The sequence below is a fragment of the Mobula birostris genome, chromosome 2, assembly GCF_030028105.1.
Source record: "Mobula birostris isolate sMobBir1 chromosome 2, sMobBir1.hap1, whole genome shotgun sequence".
Classification (NCBI taxonomy): Eukaryota; Metazoa; Chordata; class Chondrichthyes; order Myliobatiformes; family Myliobatidae; genus Mobula; species Mobula birostris.
The window spans coordinates 4493726-4518494 of NC_092371.1; the positions used below are offsets into that span (position 1 = coordinate 4493726).

The 24769-nt window shown below is 46.9% G+C and overlaps 1 protein-coding gene and 1 long non-coding RNA gene across 4 annotated transcripts in view; one reads left to right on the plus strand and one right to left on the minus strand.

Moving 5' to 3' along the window:
• Positions 1 to 18520, plus strand: part of LOC140211492 (uncharacterized) — a 43525-nt gene extending 25005 nt beyond the window's left edge. For all 3 annotated transcript variants that reach the window (XM_072281239.1, XM_072281250.1, XM_072281259.1), the window contains one exon: positions 12821 to 18520. In XM_072281239.1, the coding sequence (XP_072137340.1) occupies positions 15245 to 16396 (1152 nt within the window). In that variant the 5' untranslated portion in view covers positions 12821 to 15244 and the 3' untranslated portion in view covers positions 16397 to 18520. The remainder of the gene's footprint in view (positions 1 to 12820) is intronic.
• LOC140211502 (uncharacterized) lies at positions 10744 to 24715 on the minus strand. Its single transcript, XR_011889491.1, has 3 exons — positions 24213 to 24715; positions 11559 to 11651; positions 10744 to 11470 (listed from the first exon to the last, which is right to left on the minus strand). It is a non-coding gene; the product is annotated as an uncharacterized lncRNA (long non-coding RNA).
• Between the last annotated feature and the right edge of the window lie 54 nt (positions 24716 to 24769).

Genomic DNA, 24769 nt, shown 5'->3' on the forward strand with positions numbered 1-24769 from the left:
CGGGGAGGGTTATAGTTACGGGGAGACTGACGGAGAGGGTTATACTTACGGAGGAGACTGACGGGGAGGGTAATAGTTACGGGGGTCACTGACGGGGAGGGTTATAGTTACGGAGGAGACTGACGGGGAGGGTTATAGTTACGGGGGAGACTGACAGGGAGGGTTATAGTTACGGGGGTCACTGACGGGGAGGGTTATAGTTACGGGGAGACTGACGGGGAGGGTTATAGTTACGGGGAGACTGACGGAGAGGGTTATACTTACGGAGGAGACTGACGGGGAGGGTTATAGTTACGGGGGAGACTGACGGGGAGGGTTATAGTTACAGGGGAGACTGACGGGGAGGGTTATAGGTACAGGGGAGACTGACGGGGAGGGTTATAGTTACGGGGGAGACTGACGGGGAGGGTTATAGTTACGGGGAGACTGACGGGGAGGGTTATAGTTATGGGGGAGACTGACGGGGAGGGTTATAGTTACGGGGGAGACTGACGGGGAGGGTTATAGTTACGGGGAGACTGACGGGGAGGGTTATAGTTATGGGGGAGACTGACGGGGAGGGTTATAGTTATGGGGGAGACAGACGGGGAGGGTTATAGTTATGGGGGAGACTGACATGTGTTGGGCCCAGGACAGGCCATCTGAGATGTTAACGCCCGGGAGTTTGAAGATATTGATCAGGTAGTCACAATTCAAAATCCTCCTGCATTCTCTTTTGTTCTCCCCTCCCACCTCTCTGCTTCTCTGCAGTTTGAAGTTGTTGGCCTTATCTCCCTCTTGCTAATCCTGATGAAAGTCTGTCGCCCTGAACACACACACAACACACACACACACACACACACACACACACACACACACACACACACACACACACACACACACACACACACACAGGAACTCAGCAGGTCAGACACTATCTATGGAGGAAAGGAAATAGTTTTGGGCCAAGACCCTTCTTGGTCTCTACTGTTCAAAGTTCTTCCCTGCTGTCTTTCTTCTTATCTTACAAACACTTATCTCTTCAGTTATCCTGCCTCGACAACCCTCCAGGGCAGTACATTCCAGAGATTCTCTACCCTGTGTGATAAGCCTCAGTGTTAAATGAGCACCCTATAATCACACAACTATCCTCTCATTCGAGATTCTGCCACTGTGGTACCATCTCCACAACATGCTATAACTTCTTAAGTTCCTGAGAAAGCAAAGACTCTGACACACTCTCCTCATGTTTACAGCTATGATTAGGACCAGGGCAGGTCAACTTCCCCCTTCATTTTCAATCCTGATGAAGGGTCTCAGCCTGAAATGTTGACTGTTTATTCTCCTCCATTGATGCTGCCCGACCTGCTGAGTTCCTCCAGCATTTTATTACATGTCGCTCTGAAGATTCGACGCATGTTCTGCCTCCACAGATGCCGCCGACCCTCTGAGCTCTCACGGAATTCTGTTTTAGATCCGGAAATAATAACTAGGCATCAACTTCTCGGAGCATCTACACTGGGCCCTAACACATAGATGTCATAGTCACAGTCATACTTTATTGATCCCGGGGAAAATTGGTTTTTGTTACAGTTGCACCATAAATAATAAATAGTAATAGAACCATAAATAGTTAAATAGTAATATGTAAATTATGAAATAAGTCCAGGACCAGCCTATTGGCTCAGGGTGTCTGACCCTCCAAGGGAGGAGTTGTAAAGTTTGATGGCCACAGGCAGGAATGACTTCCTATGACGCTCTGTGTTGCATCTCGGTGGAATGAGTCTCTGGCTGAATGTACTCCTGTGCCCACCCAGTACATTATGTAGTGGATGGGAGACATTGTCCAAGATGGCATGCAACTTGGACAATCACGAAGAGGGCATGCCAGAACCTCTACCTCATTAGGAGTCTGAGGAGTTTTGGAATGTCACCAAAGGCTCTTACAAATTTCTACACACGTGTAGTGGGAAGCATCACTGTCTGGTTTGGAGGCTTCAATGCATAAGATTGTAGACTTCAGCCGGCTCCACCACAGACATAACCCTCCCCACCATCAAGGCACCTTCAAAAGATGGTGCCTAAAGAAGATGGGATCCATCACTAAGAACTTTCACCTTCTGGGATATGCCTTCTTCTTGCCACTACTATCAGGGAGGAGGTCCAGGAACCTGAAGACATAAGAACATAAAAAATAGGAGCAGGAGTCGGCCATCTGGCCCGTCGAGCCTCCTCTGCCATTCAATCAGATCATGGCTGATCTGGCCATGAACTCATCTCCACCTACCTGCCTTTTCCCCATCACCCTTAATCCCCCTACTATGCAAAAATCTATCCAACTTTGTCTTAAGTATACTTACTGAGGTAGCCTCCACTGCTTCACTGGGCAGAGAATTCCACAGATTCACCACTGTCTGGGAAAAGCAATTCCTCCTCATCTCCGTAATAAATCCACTCCCCCGAATCTTGTGGCTATGTCCCCTAGTTCCAGTCTCAGCTGTCAGTGGAAACAACTTTCCTGCCTCTGTCTTATCTGTCCCTTTCACAATTTTATATATTTCTCATTCTTCTGCATTCCAGCGAGTACAGTCCCAGGTGACTCAATCTCTCCCCATAGTCTAATCCCCTCATCTCTGGAGCCTCACACAGTACTCCAGGTGCAGCCTCACCAGTACCCTGTACAGTTGCAGCATGACCTCCCTGCTCTTAAATTCACCCCTCTAACGTCCCATTTGCCTTCTTGTAGCCTGCAAACCAACCTTTTGTGACTCATGGAGAAGCACTTCCAAGTCCCTCTGCACAGCAGCACGCTGCAATTTTTTTACCATTTAAATAATAATCTGCTCTTTTAATTTTCCTTCCAAAGTGGGTGACCTCAAATTTACCGACGTTACATTCCATCTGCCAGACCCTTGCCCACTCACTTAACCGCTCTATATCTCTCTGCAGACTCTCCATATTTTCTGCACAATTTGCTTTTCTACTCAATTTAGTCTCATCAGCAGACTTAGATACACAACACTCGGTCCCCTCTTCCAGATCCTTAATGTACATCGTGAACAGTTGCAGGCCCAGCACCGACCCCTGCGGCACACCGCTCACCACTGATTGCCAACTAGAGAAACACCCATGTATCCCACCTTCAGCTTTCTATTAGTCAACCACACCTGTATCCACGCTAATACATCGTCCCCCAACTCTCTGCATCCTTATCTTATGGGAAAGTCTTTTATGTGGCACCTTATCGAAGACCCACACACAATGATTCAGGAACAGCTTCCTCCCCTCTGTCATCAGATTTCTGACCGGTCCATAAACCCATGAACAACACCTCACTATCCCTCTGTCATCAGATTTCTGACCAGTCCATAAACCCATGGACACCACCTCACTATCCCTCTGTCATCAGATTTCTGACCAGTCCATAAACCCATGAACAACACCTCACTATCCCTCTGTCATCAGATTCCTGACCGGTCCATAAACCAATGAACAACACCTCACTATCCCTCTGTCATCAGATTTCTGACCGGTCCATGAACAACACCTCACTATCCCTCTGTCATCAGATTCCTGACCGGTCCATAAACCCATGAACAACACCTCACTATCCCTCTGTCATCAGATTTCTGACCGATCCATAAACCCATGAACACCACCTCACTATCCCTCTGTCATCAGATTTCTGACCAGTCCATAAACCAATGAACAACACCTCATTATGCCTTTCATTTTTGCTCTATTAATTTATTACGCAATCTATAGTGATTGTATGTCTTTGCTCTGTACTGCAGGCATATAACAACAAATTTCACCTCAGACCAGTCAGTGAAAACGAACAAACCCGATTCAGACTCTGACTCAGTTTTTTGCCAGATCAGAACCAGAATCAGGTTTAATATCATCAGCATATGGCGTGAAATTTGTTAACTTTGAGGCAGCTGTACAATGCAACACAAAATAAATATAGGAAAAAAGACTGAATTGCAGTAAGTAACCAGTATATTTGTATATTAAATAGTTAAACTAAGCTGAGTAGTGCCAAAACAGAACTTTAGGAAAAAGTAGTGAGGTAGTGTCCAGGGGTTCAATGTCCATTTAGGAATCGGATGGCAGAGGGGAAGAAGCTGTTCCTGAATCGCTGAGTGTGTGCCTTCAGGCTTCTGTACCTCCTACCTGGCGGTAACAGTGAGAAATGGGCATGCCCTGGTGTGTCCTGGTTCTCACTGCGACTGCACAGGTTTCCTCCCACAGCCTGACAGGGTGAGGGGTCAGAGGGTTAATGGGCCATTGCAAACTCTTGCCATGGTACATGTGTGCTAGGATGTGTGGGAGGTTTATGGAAACACGGGGGGAAGGTGTCACAAGGAAAATTAGACCATAAAACACAGGAGCAGAACTGGGCCATACATTCCATTGAGTCTGCTCCATCGCAGGTGATTTATTATGATTTATTATCCCTATCAACCCCATTCTCCTGACTTCTCCCCATAAGCTCTGACGCTCTTGCTAATCAAGAACCTATCTGTCTGCACTTTAAATATACCCAATGACTTGGCCTCCACAGCTGCCTGTGGCAACGAATTCCACAGATTCACCACCCTCTGGCTAAAGAAATTCCTCCTCATCTCTGTACTAAATAGGCATCCTTCTACTCTGAGGCTGTGCCCTCTGGTCCTAGACTCCCCCACTATCGGAAATAACTTCTCCATGCCCACTCTATCTCGGCCCTTCAATATTCAGCAGGTTTTAATGAGATCCCTCCCCCAACTTCCTCATTCTTCTCCATCAGTCCTCTGAAAATGAATGCTAACACAGCATTGGCCAGCCTTACTACCAGCTCGACTTGCTAGTTAACCTTTAGGGAGTCCTGCAGTTATGAGGGGAATGTGAGCTGGCATGGACTCGATGGCCCAAATGGCTCCCCTCGATGTCAGTCGCACACCTAGAGGCAGTTCGGTAGAGTGCAGTGAGCGGTGAGTGGGACGATAAGCTCTGGAACGTGGGTGGGGCCAGCACTGAGAGGGTGGGGCTGAGAGCACTGGGAGTGTACAGTGAGGAGCTGCTCACATTGCATGCCAGTCCCATCAGACAGCCACCTTCCTGAACGGCAACTGGCTTGTGAAACCATCTTATATCATTCATGCACAAGTTCAAAGCAGCTGCCTTGTGCAACCTGTCAGAGTGAGCAGGAGCCCCTGGCCCTGAGCTGTTGCATTATTTGGTTACATCACCAGCAGATTTCTATAGATGTAATGGTGGAGATCATTCGGTCTGATGGCATCACCGACTGGGATGCAAAGGATTGAAAGAAGCTGTAAAGGTTTGTAGGCTCAGCCAGCTCCGTCACAGGCACAACCCTCCACACTACGCATGGTGGGCCGGGGAGCAAGCTGACGTTTGACTCCATTTTGCCAGTTAAAGCAACGAGGGAGATTGAAGCTTCGAGGCGAGTGTACGGAGGGTGAGTGTCGGCTGCCTGTCTTTTAATCGCTCTTCTACCAGAGAGGAGAGGGTCTGCCACTCTGTGCCCATAGAGTGTTACCCAGGTTTTCTGTGTTTTGGATGTGGACTTGGACTGTAGACTCCCCCCAGTCTTACAGTTTTTTTATATTCTGTGTTTTTTTGCCTGATCTTTCTCATTTTTTGTGCAAGGAGGAGGGATTTGGGGGTTGAAGATTGTGCTGCCTTTCTTTTCTTTCTTGGTTTCATGGCTACCTGGAGAAGAAGAATTTCAGCGTTGAATACTTCGATAATAAATGAACCTTTGAACTATTGAGGACATTTTCAAGAAGCATTGCCTCAAGAAGGTGATATCTATCATTAAGAACATTCACCATTGGGGACACGCCCCCTTCTAACTACCACCATCGGAGAGGAAGTACAGGAGCCTGAAAACACTTTGGGAATAATATCTCCTCTTCTGCCATCAGATTTCTGAATGGTCCATGAACCCATAAACACCAGCTCACTATTAGAGACATAGAAACAGAAAAAACCGACAGCACAACACAGGCCCTTCGGTCCACAAAGCTGTGCTGAACATCTCCCTACCTTTGAAATTACTAGGGTTACCCATAGCCCTCTATTTTTCTAAGCTCCATGTACCTATCCAGGAGTCTCTTAAAAGACCCTATCGTATCCACCTCCACCACCGTTGCCGGCAGCCCATTCCACACACTCACCACTCTCTGCATAAAAAACTTACCCCTAACATCTCCTCTGTACCTACTTCCAAGCACCTTAAAACTGTGTCCTCTCATGCTAGCCATTTCAGCCCTGGGAAAAAGCCTCTGACTATCCACACGATCAATGCCTCTCACCATCTCTATCAGGTCACCTCTCATCCTCCGTCGCTCCAAGGAAAAAAGGCCGAGTTCACTCAACTTATTCTCATAAGGCATGCTCGCCAATCCAGGCAACATCCTTGTAAATCTCCTCTGCACCCTTTCTACAGTTTCCACATCCTTCCTGTAGTGAGGTGACCAGAACTGAGCTCCAAGTGACAGTACTCCAAGTATTTTGTGGAACAATCCATGTTTCAAACCTATACTGGTATCTGTCCCCCACTTTTCCTTCACTACATCAACGACTGCATTGGCGCTGCTTCCTGCATGCATGCTGAGCTTGTTGACTTCATTAACTTTGCCTCCAACTTTCACCCTGCCCTCAAGTTTACCTGGTCCTTTTCCGACACCTCCCTCCCCTTTCTAGATCTTTCTGTCTCTATCTCTGGAGACAGCTTATCTACTGATGTCTACTATAAGCCTACGGACTCTCACAGCTACCTGGACTATTCCTCTTCTCACCCTGTCTCTTGAAAAAATGCCATCCCCTTCTCGCAATTCCTCCGTCTCCGCCACGTCTGCTCTCAGGATGGGGCTTTTCATTCCAGGACGAGGGAGATGTTCTCCTTTTTTAAAGAAAGGGGCTTCACTTCCTCCACCATCAACTCTGCTCTCAAACGCATCTCCCCCATTTCACGTACATCTGCTCTCACTCCATCCTCCCGCCACCCCACTAGGAATAGGGTTCCCCTGGTCCTCACCTACCACCCCACCTAGCTCCGGATCCAATATATAATTCTCCGTAACTTCCGCCACCTCCAGCGGGACCACACCACTAAGCACATATTTCCCTCCCCCCCCCCACTTTCCGCAGGGATCGCTCCCTACGCGACTCCCTTGTCCATTCGTCCCTCCCATCCCTTCCCACTGATCTCCCTCCCGGCACTTATCCGTGTAAGCGGAACAAGTGCTACACATGTCCTTACACTTCCTCCCTTACCAACATTCAGGGCCCCAGACAGTCCTTCCAGGTGAGGTGACACTTCGCCTGTGAGTTGGCTGGGGCGATATACTGCGTCCAGTGCTCCCGATGTGGCCTTCTATATATTGGCGAGACCCGACGCAGACTGGGAGACCGTTTTGCTGAACATCTACGCTCTGTCCGCCAGAGAAAGCAGGATCTCCCAGTGGCCACACGTTTTAATTCTACATCCCATTCCTATTCTGATATGCCTATCCACGGCCTCCTCTACTGTAAAGATGAAGCCACACTCAGGTTGGAGGAACAACACCTTATATTCCATCTGGGTAGCTTCCAACCTGATGGCATAAACATTGACTTCTCTAACCTCCGCTAATGCCCCACCTCCCCCTCGTACCCCATCTGTTATTTATTTATTTATTATAATTTTTTTATATATATTCTTTTCCTCTCTCTCCTTTTTCTCCCTCTGTCCCTCTGACTATACCCCTTGCCCATCCTCTGGGTTCCCCCCACACTTGTCTTTCTTTCCGGACCTCCTGTCCCATGATCCTCTCATATCCCTTTTGCCAATCACCTGTCCAGCTCTTGGCTCCATCCCTCCCCCTCCTGTCTTCTCCTATCATTTCAGATCTCCCCCTCCCCCTCCCACTTTCAAATCTCTTACTAACTCTTCCTTCAGTTAGTCCTGACGAAGGGTCTCGGCCTGAAACGTCGACTGCACCTCTTCCTAGAGATGCTGCCTGGCCTGCTGCGTTCACCGGCGACTTTGCTGTGTGCTGTGTGTGTATTCCTCTGCAAGCAGATTTCTGAATGGTCCATGAACAACACCTCATTATTCCTCTTTTACACTATTTATGTATTTTGCAGCCTGTTGTAATTTTTATGCCTTGCACTGTATTGCTGCCACAAGCAACAAAGTTTATGACACATGTCAGTAATAATCAGCCTGCTTCTGACCTCTCTCCGGCCCGAGGCATTGTGACAACGCAGGCTCACTCACCCCAGTCTCTGCCCACACGCTGGGAGTCTGCTGAATCGGTGCAATCTTTACCCCTCAGCTGCACATCTCCTCGATCTCCGACCCCCAATCCCATTCCAAAACTACCTGTGGAGACATCTACCTGTTCAGACATCATCTACCTGTGCAGATGTCATCTACCTGTGCAGACATTTACCTGTGCAGGCATCATCTACCTGTGCACACGTTTACCTGTGCAGACATCATCTACCTGTGCACACATTTACCTGTGCAGACATCTACCTGTGCAGATGTCATCTACCTGTGCACACATTTACCTGTGCAGACATCTACCTGTGCACGCATCATCTATCTGTGCACACATCTACCTATGCACACATTTACCTGTGCACACATTTACCTGTGCATGCATCATCTACCTGTGCACACAACTACCTGTGCAGATGACAATAAACTCAAGATTCTACATTTAATTTTATTTATCACCTGAACACCTGAGACATACCCAATCTTGATGTTGACTCGTTCCAAGAGGAGGACATACCAGCGACGTTCAGCAAGTGTACTCTAAAGACTAAAGATTAACTTTATATACGTTGTAACATAAGTGAAATGTGTTGTTTCGCATCAACAACCAACACAGTCCGAGGATGTATCGGCGGCAGCCCGCAAGTGTCACCACACTTCTGGCGCCAACGTAGCGAGCCCACAACTCACTACCCCTCACACGTATGGTAGGTAGGAGGAAACTGGAGTACCCCAAGGAAGCTCCTGCAATCTCGGGGGGAATGTAAAAACTCCCTGTAGGCAGTGGTGGGAATTGAACTGGGTCACCGTGCTGAGACGGTATTCCAACGAGAAGCAGCCGGGATCAGACACTTCCCTGTGAAAGTGAAAGGCTGAGGTCCAACCTGCACTGATGTTCAAGACTGCATTTATGGAATGAGAATCGAAAGAAAAAAACTCTCCAGATGCTATAATGTGCCGAAAATGCAGGAAACACTCAGCGGGTCAGGCAGCATCTGGCGAAAGAGAAAGACAATTAATATTTCAGGAACTAGATAGGGTGGAAAAGAATGAGTATGGCACACTGTCTTCACTGGTTTGGGGGGCACCGAGTGAGAGTCAAGAAATTATATTGCAACTGTATAAAACTTTGGTCAGGCTGCATCTTATTTCCCCAATAGTCTTCAATAAATAGTACTCTTGAACTCACATCTACCTTGATATGATCTTGGACTTTATTGTTCACCTGCACTACACTTCCCCTGGAGCTGTTATTGGTTTATCTTGTTCTACCTCAGTGCACTGTGTAATGATCTCATCGGTATGGAAGATAAGCTTTTCACTCTGTCTCGGTGCACCAGACAATAGTAAACTAATTCCATTTCAGAGTAAACATAGAAATATAGAAACATAGAAAATAGGTGCAGGAGTAGGCCATTCAGCCCTTCGAGCCTGCACTGCCATTCAGTATGATCATGGCTGATCATCCAACTCAGAACCCTGCACCAGCCTTCCCTCCATACCCCCTGATCCCTTTAGCCACAAGGGCCATATCTAACTCCCTCTTAAATATTGCCAATGAACTGGCCTCAACTGTTTCCTGTGGCAGAGAATTCCACAGATTCACCACTCTCTGTGTGAAGAAGTTTTTCCTAATCTCGGTCCTAAAAGGCTTCCCCTTTATCCTCAAACTGTGACCCCTCATTCTGGACTCCCTCAACATCAGGAACAATCTTCCTGCATCTAGCCTGTCCAATCCCTTTAGGATTTTATACATTTGAATAAGATCCCCCCTCAATCTTCTGAATTCCAACAAATATAAGCCTAGTCGATCCAGTCTTTCATCTTATGAAAGTCCTGCCATCCCAGCAATCAATCTGGTGAACCTTCTTTGTACTCCCTCTATGGCAAGGATGTCTTTCCTCAGATTAGGGGACCAAAACTGCACACAATACTCCAGGTGTGGTCTCACCAAGGCCTTGTACAACTGCAGTAGTACCTCACTGCTCCTGTACTCGAACCCTCTCGCTATGAATACCAGCATACCATTCGCCTTTTTCACCGCCTGCTGTACCTGCATGCCCACTTTCAATGACTGGTGTATAATCACACTCAGGTCTCGTTGCACCTCCCCTTTTCCTAATCGGCCACCATTCAGATAATAATCTGTTTTCCTGTTTTTGCCACCAAAGTGGATCACCTCACACTTCTCCACATTAAATTGCATCTGCCATGAATTTGCCCACTCATCTAACCTATCCAAGTCACCCTGCATCCTTTTAGCATCCTCCTCACAGCTAACACTGCCACCCAGCTCCATGTCATCCGCAAACTTGGAGATGCTGCATTTAATTCCCTCATCTAAGTCATTAATATATATTGTAAACAACTGGGGTCCCAGCACTGAGCCTTGCGGTACCCCACTAGTCACTGCCTGCCATGCTGAAAAGGTCCCGTTTATTCCCACTCTTTGCTTCCTGTCTGCCAACCAATTCTCCATCCACATCAATACCTTACCCCCAATACCGTGTGCTTTAAATTTGCACAGTAATCTCCTGTGTGGGACCTTGTCAAAAGCCTTTTGAAAATCCAAATATACTGTGCATAGTTCTGATTGCCCCATTACGGGAAGGACGTGGATGTTTTGGAGGGGGTGCGGAAGAAGTCACCAGGCTACTGCCTAGATTAGAGGGTATGGGCCCCTAAGGTGGGACAAACTTGGGTTGTTTACTCTGGGGTGGCAGAGACTATTGAGAGGCATAGGTTGGGTAAACAGAAACTTTTTTTCCAGGGTAGAAATTCCCTGCATTTAGAGTGGTAGAGGAGCCGAGTGGTGAGTGAGGAAAGGAGATGTGCAGGGCACAGTTTTTTTAAACAGAGAGTGGTGGGTGTCTGTGGTTGTGGTGGAGGCAGATACAACACGGATGTTTACGGGGATTTTAATTGGAAGCACGGACACACAGACAATGGAGGGGTACGGATCACGTGTAGGATTGCGTTTAATTTGGCATTGCATTAGCAGGAGACGTTATGTTCCTGTACTGTACAGACCGCTGTCCTTCACCACAGTTGTGTCTTGAAGGGTCGCCACCTTGATTTATTATTTCTTTCTCTCTCCACAGACCCTGCATGACCTGCTGGGTATTTCCAACATTTTTGCATTTATTCCTCAATGTAACTACAGAAGTCCCCTAATCCGTTCTGGTTTGAGGTTATGGTCATGGGCACACAAACCTAGGGTATAAATGATATGAAAATCAGCTTTTAGCAGCAGCACCACAGTACATTATAACCATGATAAAAATATATTACATCATCTTACATTTACATAATTTGTAGGTCAGCATAACAGCTTTGATGCAAGTTGAGGGTGCTATCGTCTGAAGCAAGACGAGGGAATTCTCAAACTGTTGCTCTGAAACAATAATGATAAACAAGTTTTTATCTCACTGACAACAGGTGTCTCTAACACCATTCACATTCCGAAGATAGCTGCGTGGAGCGAGCTTCCAGCAGAAGTGGTTGAGGCAGGTTCGATGTTGTCGTTCAAAGTTAAATTGGATAGATATATGGACAGGAAAGGAATGGAGGGTTATGGGCTGAGTGCAGGTCGGTGGGACTAGGTGAGAGTAAGAGTTCGGCACGGACTAGAAGGCCCGAGATGGCCTGTTTCTGTGCTGTAATTGTTATATGGTTATATGGTTATATGTGCCTTAACCGTCCCCTCTGATTGCAAAGACACTTTCTTCCCTGTACACGCCAAGGAGGAGTTTGCTTCTTTAATTTTTCAGCAGGCTAAGCTGTTTTTCCAGATCTATATTATGATTTAACCTTGTGTGTACAAACTAAAATTACAAAACCTGCTGATGCAATCAGGAAGCTTGGGAGACACTGAGATGGCGCTGTCACGAGAACAGGCTGCGAGTGTGAAGACATAGCAGGTGGAATTTAATGAAGAGAAATGCAAAGTATTTGGAACACAGAGCAGTACAGGAGAGGAACAGGTCCTCCTGCCCACAACATTGAATGCTTGACCAAACAAATCCCTCCTGCCTGCACAGTGTCCATGTCCCCCTATTCCCTGCACATTCGCGTGCCTGTCTAAGCACCCTCCTGGCAGCACACTGCAGGCACCCACCACTCTCAGTGCAAAAAAACTTGCCTCATGCATCTTTGAACTGTCCCTCTCACCCCTTAAATGCATGCCCTACTAGACATTTCAACCCTACACAAAGAATACCAGCTATCTATACTGTTATCTTGCTTATTTGTTATGTGCTGACTCGAATGATTTGGCTGATCACAGTCCTTCCAGGACCACGATTGTTCTTGACAAATTCTTCTACAGAAGTGGTTTGTCATTGCCTTCTCCTGGGCTGTGTCTCTACAAGATGGGCGACCCCCACCACTCCCCCGCCCCAGCCGTTATCACCGTTATCAATACTCTTCAGAGATTGTCCGCCTGGCGTCAGTGGTCGCATAACCAGGATTTGTGATATGCTCCAGCTGCTCGTACGACCATCCACCACCTGCTCTCATGCTCTGTCTATGCCCCTTATAATCTTATACACTTTTGTTTGTCAGGTCTCCCCTCAGGTGTGCCACTCCAGAGAAAACAACCCGAGTTTGTCCAGCCGCTCCTTATACCTCTATTCCGGCTACGTCCTGAAACCTCTCCTGTACCTTCTCCAAAGCCTACACCTCCTTCCTGAGATGGGGTGACCAGAAGTGCACACAACACTCCAGACTTTTATAGAGTTGCAACACAGCTTCCTGACTCTTGAACTCAAAGCCCTGACTGAGAGAAGCAAAGCATGCCTTTACACCCCAAGCAGACATTTTCTGGGAGTTGTGGGCATGGACTCCAAGATGCCCCTGTGGAAGTATCAAATGCACATGGACGTGAGAAGCTGTAGGGAGTAGTTGACCCAGCACGTACATCACGGGCACATCCGTGCCGTGCTGAGCTGTGTCCACAGCTCTCTGCAGCTTCCTGTGGAGATTCACCAGTCAGTAATTTTTATTATTTATTGACATAGTCAGAGTCATACTTTATTGATCCCAGGGGAAATTGGTTTTCGTTACAGTTGCACCATAAATAATTAAATAGTAATAAAACCATAAATAGCTAAATAGTGTGACGAGAATACACATAAATTGAGATGTTTGCTGGCCTGGGCTAGCACCAGTGGCATCAGCAGTTGGTCTGCCACCTGTCCTCAGGGGAGGGAGAGATGAACAATGAAGCAGCATTTGGAGATGTTAATGAAGGAGCCATCAGTCTGGGTATTGTCCAGATCGGCTCCCCCTTTGAACCCTGAACTGTTTGAAGTGATGGACAGGCGATCTGGAGATGTGTAATGAAGGGACGGGAGAGAGAGCTGTCTAGAGCGGCTCCCCCTTTGAACCCTGAACTGTTTGAAGTGATGGACAGGCGATACCCCAGCAGGGGGATAAAAAGGGACAGGTTCGCTAAGGCAAGACACACACAACACTACGAGGTAACGAGACCCTGGAAGCGGTGGGCCTCTCACAAGTCGGTGGGAAGCTCTTGGACGGCTGATCGCGGGATCAGCCTTAGACGCACAGGGTGGAAAGGTACGATCAGCAGGAACCCGGTGTGTGTCCGCCCTTCCTTGGGTGCCGGGTTCACTGCAGAGGATCGACCGCATCTGGAGGAGGGGTCACAGTCGGTGACCTCAGGTGACATCACAAAGGACCCGCCCGAAAGCTGCTTGTGAGCAATATCGCAGGTCTGTGTGTGGAAGCCGTTTTGAATGATCATTCATTCTCGTTCTCTCTCTCCTTCCCCCCACATTGTCCATCGCCATGGCAACGATTACTGCGAACTGAACTAAATTGAACTGGACTTTGTGTCACTTTGAAACTGGTCATTTACCCCTACACAACCATAGAGCTTGATTGATGCTTTTATCTTAATTCTGTGTACGTGTGTTTATCATTGCTGAACTGTTGCATTTATTATCCTTTCGATTACTGTGTTGCTTGTTTCTTTAATAAAACTTTCTTAGTTCTAGTAATCCAGACTCCAACTGAGTGATCCATTTCTGCTGGTTTGGCAACCCAGTTACGGGTTACATAACATAAGTGGGGTTCTCGTCCACGATTTTGAACGCTAAATTTGGGACGGAGTAAATTGATTGGGTCAAAATTCCCGAAAGAAAGAAAAGACAAACAGCAGAAATGGAGGCTGAGGAATTTATAAAGGCGCCGACCTTGGAGGCATTAGAGGATGCCAGGAAATCGGAATTGGTAGCTGTGGCCAAACGGTTGAATCTTGCTAAGGGGAAGTCGACAATGAGGAGAGAGGAGATACACAGAGCTATCGTAGAGCACTATGTATCTAAAGGTGTGTTTCCCCAAGGCGAGCTGGAGGTGGTGTCTATTGAAAAACCTGCTGGAGACGCGGTACAGGTGCAGCTTGAAAAACTGAGACTCGAGCACGAGTTCCGGATATGGCAGTTGGAGTGAGAAGAGCAGGAGAGAGAGTTAGAAAGGCAAGAGAGAGAGAGAGACAGTTGGAGAGAGAAGAGAAAGAGAGGCAATGGGAGCGAGAAGAGAGAGAGAAACAGAGGGAAAGGGAATTCGAGCTGGAGAAGTTAAAGATAAGGGCCGAGCAGGGGCTCGTGCCGAACCAAGGTGGAAGGTTCCGGGTGACCCAGGAGGTTAGGCTGGTTCCCCCATTTGACGATACCGACGTGGATCGGTACTTTCTCCATTTCGAGAAAGTGACTATGAGTCAGGACTGGCCGAGGGATAAGTGGGCTGTTTTACTTCAGAGTGTACTGAAAGGGAAAGCCCAAGAAGCTTACTCAGCTTTGTCCGCGGAAGATGCCCAGAGGTATGAGGTGGTGAAAGAGGCCATCCTCAGGATTTATGAGTTGGTCCCGGAGTTAGATATAGCCCTTGTGGCTACGGGGATCAGGGGGTATGGAGGGAAGGCTGGGGCAGAGTTCTGAGTTGGATGATCAGCCATGATCATAATAAATGGTGGTGAAGGCTCGGAGGGCCGAGTGGCCTACTCCTGCACATATATACCAGCAGAGGTTCCGGAATGCAAGGAAGCAGTGGGACCGCACGTATTTAGAGTTTGCCCGTGAGATGCAGACATATTGTGAGCGTTGGTGCACCTCAAAGGGGGTAGAGGGGGATTATGACAGACTGCTACAGCTGATCCTGATTGAGCAGTTTAAAGGTTGTGTCCCTGAGGGTATGAGACCCTACCTAGATGAGAAAGAGGCAGCCACGTTAGCCGCAACTGCTAAGTTAGCGGATGAGTATGCGTTGACGCATAAAATGAAGTTTGCCCCGAGTAAAGGCTACCAGAAGGGTAGTCAGGACGGCGAGGAGAGTCCACCGGAAAAGTCAGAAAGTAAGCCGGGGACTAGTGAGAAGGATAAGGTAGACCGGGAGCAGTCTGGCAGGAAGTCTCCTGCGGGCGTCTGTTATAATTGCGGGAAAGTCGGACACTTTGCGTCCAGGTGCTTTGCCCCAAAGAAGGAGACGGGAAAAGGGAAGACAGCAATTTTGACTGGCTGTATCGAGCTGTTAAGCGAACCACTAGGACAGGACAGGTCTGCTAAAGTTCAGGAAGGGTGCGAGAGGTTTATCTTGGCCGGATTGGTGTCGGTGAAAGAGGGGTTAAACCCAGTTCCAGTGCGGATCTGGAGAGACACGGGAGCGTGTCAGTCACTAATACTGAAGAGTGTGTTAGAGTTTAGCTCAGAGACCCAGACTGGGGAGGTCAAGGTCAAAGGTGTTGGGGAAGGGACAGAGTCAGTCCCTTTGCGCCAGATACACTTACAAAGCAACCTGGTCTCTGGAGTAGTCACGATCGGGGTGAGGTCCGAATTACCGATGAAGGGCATGGCAGTCTTGCTCGGTAATGACCTCGCTGGGGGAATCGTGTTCCCAGCAGTGAGATTGACAGGTCAGCCTGCCAGCACTGAGGCCCCGCCCATGGACTCACAGGTTCATCACGGGGCTGCGGTGGTAAATTTAGCTGAGACGTTTCTGTCAGCCTTGTACGAGAAGAGGGTAGAAAGTGAAAAGAAGGAGCGTAGTGAGGCAAGAGGTAGTGAGGGAGCTGGGGCAGAAGTAGCAGTAGCCAGGAAAGAATTTGTGCAGACGCGGGAGTGAGACGAGGGGCTGATGGTTTCGACAGAGACAGCTCTCTCTGACACAGACTTGACAAGGGAACTAGTAGGCTATTGTGTGGAGGAGGAAGTGCTAAGGAAGAAAGGGAAATCAAGTACAGTATCCGCAGATGAGGAATGGGGGGTGGTGCAAAAGAGTTATGAGGATGAGATTTTTAACCTGGCCCACAAGGTACCCCCCGGTGGACATTCTGCGGTGCTGGAGGAAACAGTTGGTGGAATCATGAAAGAGGTTTACCAGCTGCCCAGGGGGGAGGATGTTATTGATTATGGCCAACGCGAACTGAGACGGTCACAGGCTTTTGATATGCTAACAAACCTAGTTGGGGTTAGCGTGGAAATCAATGAAGCTAGGGTCCCCCCGATAAGAGAGAAAAACCATTTTGAAAAGATTAGTATGGTATTGATCAGATGGGAGAAGGCTATTGTTTTGGCCAGATCTGCTGATAAGGTCTCTCCCTTAAGCCCCGAACAAAGCGACTCTTTAGGAGAAGTAATTAAACGACTCGCACCCATGTGTTTGATTGTCCCGAGGCGATGTAAAGAACTGGGACGTTGGATGGTGTCTGGTACAATAGGCCAGCCTAGCAAACAACATTCATATATAATGAGTAATTCAGTGACTAAAGGGCTGATGAACACAGAGGTGTGTATTGGCAATTTAATACGGCTGTCTGAAGCCAGCTTGATAGTGAACTTTGAAAGAAATGAGTTTGGCCACACGAAGGTCACTTACCTGGGAATTGTGGTGACACAGGGGCAGCTGGCAGTGATGCAAGCTACAGTGCAGGCTATTGCTGACCTCCCAACCCCGACAGACAAGAGGGCCCTCAGAAGGCTCTTGGAGATGGTGGGGTACTGTAGGAAGTTTTGCAATAACTCTGTGGTTACTACCCCTCCCCCTCCTACTAAGCCCTTGCGAGAGAAAACTAAGTCGGAATGGGACGACCCTTGTTATTGTGGTCCGGGACAAAACCAAATGAGAGGTTACATTGATCGCAATTCATCAGTGTTTTTGGCCACTATGAAGTTTGTTGAGTTGGAGCCTGGTCTAAGGGATTATTAATAACACATGTAAAAGGCACGGAAAATGTGATTGCTGACTGTCTGTCAAGGTGCTGACAACTTCAAATTCTCTGTATTAGCGAAATAGCTGATAAAGATGTATATTTGTGTGTATCAAATAATGTACTCATGTTTGTAATTTTTACCCCGGTAAAGATCCTTAAAGGGGGGAAGTGTGACGAGAATACACATAAATTGAGATGCTTGCTGGCCTGGGCTAGCACCAGTGGCATCAGCAGTTGGTCTGCCACCTGTCCTCAGGGGAGGGAGAGATGAACAATGGAGCAGCATTTGGAGATGTTAATGAAGGAGCCGTCAGTCTGGGTATTGTCAAGATCGGCTCCCCCTTTGAACCCTGAACTGTTTGAAGTGATGGACAGGCGATCTGGAGATGTGTAATGAAGGGACGGGAGAGAGAGCTGTCTAGAGCGGCTCCCCCTTTGAACCCTGAACTGTTTGAAGTGATGGACAGGTGATACCCCAGCAGGGGGATAAAAAGGGACAGATTCGCTAAGGCAAGACACACACAACACCCCGAGGTAACGAGACCCTGGAAGTGGTGGGCCTCTCACAAGTCGGTGGGAAGCTCTTGGACGGCTGATCGCGGGATCAGCCTTAGACACACAGGGTGGAAAGGTACGATCAGTGGGAACCCGGTGTGTGTCCGCCCTTCCTTGGGTGCCAGGTTCACTGCAGAGGATCGTCCGCATCTGGAGGAGGGGTCACAGTCGGTGACCTCAGGTGACATCACAAAGGACTCGCCCAAAAGCTGCTTGTGAGCAATATCGCCGGTCTGTGAGTGGAAGCTGTTTTGGAATGATCATTCGTTCCCGTTCTCTCTCTCCTTCCCCCCACGTTGTCCATCGCCATGGCAACGATTACTGCGAACTGAACTAAATTGAACTGGACTTCGTGTCACTTTGAAATTGGTCATTTACCCCTAGACAACGATAGCGCTTGATTGATCCTGTTATCTTAATTCTGTGTACGTGTGTTTATCATTGCTGAACTGTTGCATTTATTATCCTTTCGATTACTGTGTTGCTTGTTTCTTTAATAAAACTTTCTTAGTTCTAGTAATCCAGACTCCAACTGAGTGATCCATTTCTGCTGGTTTGGCAACCCAGTTACGGGGTACGTAACAATAGTAATATGTAAGTTATGCCAGGAAATAAGTCCAGCACCAGCCTATTGGCTCAGGGTGTCTGACCCTCCAAGGGAGGAGTTGTAAAGTTTGATGGCCACAGGCAGGAATGACTTCCTATGACGCTCTGTGTTGCATCTCAGTGGAATGAGTCTCTGGCTGAATGTACTCCTGTGCCCACCCAGTACATTATGTAGTGGATGGGAGACATTGTCCAAGATGGCATTCAACTTGGACAGCATCCTCTTTTCAGACACCACCGTCAGAGAGTCCAGTTCCATCCCCACAACGTCACTGGCCTTACGAATGGGTTTGTTGATTCTGTTGGTGTCTGCTACCCTCAGCCTGCTGCCCCAGCACACAACAGCAAACATGATAGCACTGGCCACCACAGACTCATAGAACATCCTCAGCATCGTCCGGCAGATGTTAAAGGTCCTCAGTCTCCTCAGGAAATAGAGACCGCTCTGACCCTTCTTGTAGACAGCCTCAGTGTTCTTTGACCAGTCCAGTTTATTGTCAATTTGTATCCCCAGGTATTTGTAATCCTCCACCATGCCTCGCAGACTCAGGGCTCTGAGCTCCTCTGAATCGTAGTGTGCAGGTCTTCCAGTTACACCATTCCAATATGTGAAGGGTAGCTCTGCTGGAGAAATTACAAAATGGCTTCCAGCTGGAATGCTCTGCAGTGACTGCTGGTGTTCTAGTGGTAGCTGGACGGGCGAGCAGTCAGAGAAGGTTCTCACTGTACATACTCCAACGGCAGCGTGTTAATGCCAGGAGAGTTACGGTAAATGCGCACAGTATTTTTCCCCAGGGAAGGAAGGGTAATTTTAAAAAAACCTAGGGGCAAAGGTTTATGGTTTCTGGCCTCTGCCCTCTTCATTTCCAGTCCTTGAGGGTCTCAGCCAGAAACCTCCTCTGTTTATTCTTTTCCGTAGACGCATCTACTCACCTGCTGAGTTCCTCTAGCATTTTGTGTGCTACCAAGGTTTAAGGCGCAAGGTTAAAGATTTAAAAGGGTCCCAAAGGGTAAGTTCTTCACGCAGAGAGTGGTCTGTGTGTGGAACGAGCTGCCAGAGAAAGTGGTTGATGCAGCTATCCTATCTGTTTATATTTATTGTGTTTTTTATCTTATTGTGTTTATTCTGTTATGCATATAAAGGCTATTCAAAACACAAGCAGATAATTGATTGTTAAACCACTAAGAAAATAACAATGAAAATTAACCTGTCAGATCCAACAGCACATAACCAAAGTATTGAGTGCAGAAATTAGGATGCCATGTTGAAATTGTGTGAGGCCTTATCTGGAGTATTGTGTGCAGTTCTGCTCACCTACCTGCAGGAATGAGACTGAAAGAATGCAGAGAAAATTTACAAGAATGTTGCTGGGGCGTGAGCACCTGAGTTACAGGGAAAGATTGAATAGGTTTGGAGTTCATTCCCTGGAGCATAGGAGATTGAGGGGAGACTTGATGGAGGTTTACAAAATTATGAGGGGTATAGGTAGGGTAAATACAAGCAGGCTTTTTCCACTGAGGCTGGGTGAGAAGAGAACACGAGGTTGTACTAAAACAGGGTCTAGTATAAACTGAGTAGGTCCTGACGCAAACCCACTAACCCCATACAATGATCTGTATGTATGAGCTGCACGTTTTTTCTCACTGTACTGCGGTGCCTGTGACAACAAACCAATTTTCAGTGCGAGGGAGTCTGCAGATGCTGGAAATCCAGTCCTGATGAAGGGTTTCAGCCTGAAACATAAACTGTTTTTTCCTCTCCCTAGATACTGCCTGGCCTGCTGAGCTCCTCCAGCATTTTCTGTGTCTGTGTGTGTGTGTGTGTTACAATAAACCAATTTACCAATTTTATATGGATCAACATGCAAAATGCTGGAGGAACTCAATGTGTGACAGGCAGAATCTGTAGAGGGAAAGGGACAGCCAGCGTTTCAGAATGTGTCGTGAAATTTGTTAACTTAGCAGCAGCAGTTCAATGCAATACATAATATAGAAGAAAAATAAATACATTACAATATATGTACATTGAATAGATTAAAAATTGTGCAGAAACAGAAATTATATACGTATTTTAAAAAGTGGATTCAATGTCCATTTAGGAATCAGATGGCAAAGGGGAAGAAGCTGTTCCTGAGTTGCTGAGTGTGTGCCTTCAGGCTTCTGTACCTCCTCCCTGATGGTAACAGTGAGAAAAGGGCATGTCCTGGGTGCTGGGGGTCCTTAATAATGGACGCTGCCTTTCTGAGACACCGCTCCCTGAAGATGTCCCGAGTACTTTGTAGGCTAGTACCCAAGATGCAGCCGACTAAATTTACAACCCTCGGTAGCTTCTTTCAGTCCTATCAGCAGCACCACCATACCAGGCAGTAATGCGGCCTGTCAGAATGCTCTCCACGGTACATCTATAGAAGTTTTTGAGTGTATTTGTTGACACACCAAATCTCTTCAAACTCCTAATAAAGTTTAGTCACTGTCTTGCCTTCTTTATAACTGCATCGATATGTTGGGACCAGGTTAGATCCTCAGAGATCTTGACACCCAGGAACTTGAAGCTGCTCACTCTCTCCACTTCTGATCCCTCTATGAGGATTGGTATGTGTCCCTTCGTCTTACCCTTCCTGAAGTCCACAATCAGCTCTTTCATCTTACTGACGTTGAGTGCCAGGTTGTTACTGCGGCACCATTCCACTAGCTCGTATACTTCACTCTTGTATGCTCTCTCGTCACCACCTGAGATTCTACCAACAATGGTTGGTATCGTCAGCAAGTTTATCGATGGTATTTGAGCTATGCCTAGCCACACAGTCATGGGTATAGAGAGAGTAGAGCAGTGGGCTAAGCACACACCCCTGAGGTGCACTAGTGTTGATTGTCAGCAAGAAGATGTAATCACCGATCCGCACAGAAAGCCGAGGATCCTATTGCAGAGGGAGGTACAAAGGCCCAGGTTCTGTTACTTATCAATCAGGTCGAGACCCTTCTTCAGGGCTCAGGGTTTTGGCCCAAAACATCGATTGTCCATTTCCCGCCGCAAGTGCTGTTTGACCAATCGAGTTCCTCCAGCACTTTTTGTGTTGCTCCGGATTTCCAGCATCCACAGCCTCTCTTGTGCATGCCAATTTTATATTATTGTTCAATCTAAGTTCTCTTCTCGGGAAGTTAATTCCTTCCATTTTAGTCTGTCGTGTTTATGGCTTTCTCTTTTTACTTTCTTACATTAGTTTATCTTGCCATTTTATTGCCTTATCAGTACTGCCAACCTTTCCTCTTCACTTGAACCTTTTCTTTCCTCGTTTATCATTTTCCTTTCTGATTAAAGATTATTAAAGTTGAACATTAATTTTCTCAGCAGATACATTAACTCCACAGCAGATGCCATCTCATTGGCTTCTCACTCAACCCTGGAACATCTGGACAGCAAAGGTGCATACAACAGGATGCTCTCAAAGCTCGTCTGCAGCTCGGCATTCAATACCATCATCCCCTCAAAGCTAATCGGTGAGCTTCAAGACATCCCTATGCAATTGGATCCTGGATTTCCTCATTTGTAGACCCCAGTCGGTTCAGATTGGCAACAGTATCTCCTCCACCATCTCCATCAGCACAGGTGCACCACAGGTTGTGTGCTTAGCCCCTGATCTACTCAATGTCAGCAAAGCCAAGGAGCTGATTATTGACTTCAGGAGGGGGAAACCTGAGGTTCATGAGCCAGTTCTCATCCAGAGATCAGAAGTGGAGAGGGTCAGCAACTTTAAATTCCTCGGTGTTGTCATTTTAGAGGACCCATCCTGGGCCCAGCACGTAAAGGCAATTGCAAAGAAAGCAGGGCAGCGCCCTAAAAAATTATAAATCTTTTGACAAACTTCTATAGATGTGTGATAGAGAGTATATTGACTGGCTGCATCACAGTGGAAACACCAATACCCTTGAATGGAAAATCCAACAAAATGTAGTAGATACAGCCCAGCCCATCATGAGAAAAGCCCTCCCCACCATTGGAGCATTGTCGCAGGAAACCATCAGAGACCCCCAAACCTCAGGCCACGCTCTCTTCTCTCTGCTGCCATCAGGCAGAAGGTACAGGAGTATCAGGAGTCACACCACCAGGTTCAGGATCAGTATTACCCCTCAGCACTTGAATCAGAGAGCGGATAACTTTACAACCTATGGACTCACTTTCAGGAACACTTCATCTCATGCTCTTGATATTTATTATTTATTAGTTATTATTATTATTTATTTTCTTGTTTGTATTCGCACAGTTTGTAGTCTTTTACACACTGGGTGTCCACCTTGTTGGCGCGATCGTTCATTGATTCTATTATGGTTATCAGATGTATTGAGCATGCCCCAAGAAAATGAATCTCAGGGTTGTGCACGGTGACATCAATGTACTTCGATAATAAATTTACTTTGAACTTCCTTCCTCTGTCCACAACCCACAGATATTTATATCTTTGCTTTCACTTTAGATTTCAGACACCCCATTCATTAGGTTTATTAGGATCAATCAAACACCTAACTTTTTATATTGCTGTTTATGTCGTAAATAGATGCCAGTGTTTATTTATTTATTTATATGATTTTAATCCATATCTACTCTTCAACCTCTAACCTATTTAATATTTTATAGCGTAGCAGTCCGTGCAATGCCCAGGCAAGCGTCGGGCGTCCTCTGTAAGAAGTCTGTACGTATTTCTCGTGAGCACATGGGCTTCCTCCCACAGTTCAAAGACATACCGGTTAGTAGGTTAATTGGTCCTGTGATTAGGCCTGGGTCAAATAGTTGGCTCATTGGGCTAGAGGGCCCTGCTATGGGCTGTATCTCGAAATGAATTTATTTTATTTTATGTAGAGAAAGAGCACAGTTACAGGCTCTTCTGACCCATGAGCCACACCACCCGATTACACCAATTTAAAGTACTAACCTGTACGTATTTGAAATATGGGAGCAAACAAGGGCACTGCGAGGAAATCCACGCACTCATGGGGAGAACGTACAAAGTCCTCACGGACAGCGGTGGGAAATGAAGCCGGGTCACTGCCGTTGTAAAAGTGTTACACCACCCAAACGTGTCGCACAAATGGTTTTTACTGTTCCCTGTTTCATGTCGTGCCAACACACCACAGCAAATTCCTAACCCATGTAAATGCATGCAGCGAATAAAGTTGATCCTCGGCATCTTTGTCGATACAGTGAGTGAAGTAACTGCCTTCACTGACATTTCATTGTTAAAAATATCTATGGCAGCACGTGACTGAGGAGTATGGTCATGGAAGGGTCCAAATAATTGCACCATTGCATATGACAGTGTAATTATGGTTACTGAGCATAGGCTGAAGATACAACCTCACAGTGATCACCAAAAATGTCCATCCATTTAAAAACTCCAATAAATCATAATCGTTACGATCCCCCAGCAGCAAGGCTGATCAACACCTCCACCCACTAACCCATCCCCAACTACCATGACTTTATCACTTCCTGTCAGTCATCTTACGTACAGACACACCTGTGCCCAGCGTCACTTTATGGACAGACAATCAATCTCATAGTCATAGTCATACCTTATTGATCCCAGGGGGAATTGGTTTTCGTTACAGTTGCACCATAAATAATAAATAGTAATATGTAAATTATGCCAGGAAATAAGTCCAGGACCAGCCTATTGGCTGAGGGTATCTGATCCTCCAAGGGAGGAGCTGTAAAGTTTGATGGCCACAGGCAGGAATGACTTCCTATGACAATCTCTGTATATAACCGATTTATGTGTTTATATTTGCTGTGCTTTCTTTGTAATTGTGTTGTTTATCTTATTGTGTTTCTTTTTGTGCTGCATCGGATCTGGAGTAACAATGATTTCTTTCTCCTTTTCGCTTGTGTACTGGAAGTGACATGGGATTGCCATCTCTAGCCTACGACTGACCGTACTTCCATACAATGCCCTTAATTGTACAACCAGTCCGAATGGGCAGAAGCGCAAATCATGTTCATAAGTGGGCTCCACCTCTCAAAAGACTCGACATAATAGAGAGGATATCCTGAGCCGAGGAGCTTAAAATACACAAGCAAGAAGTTGCCAGATGGCAGGAAACATGAAGTGCTCCTGGAACAGTTTCAGATT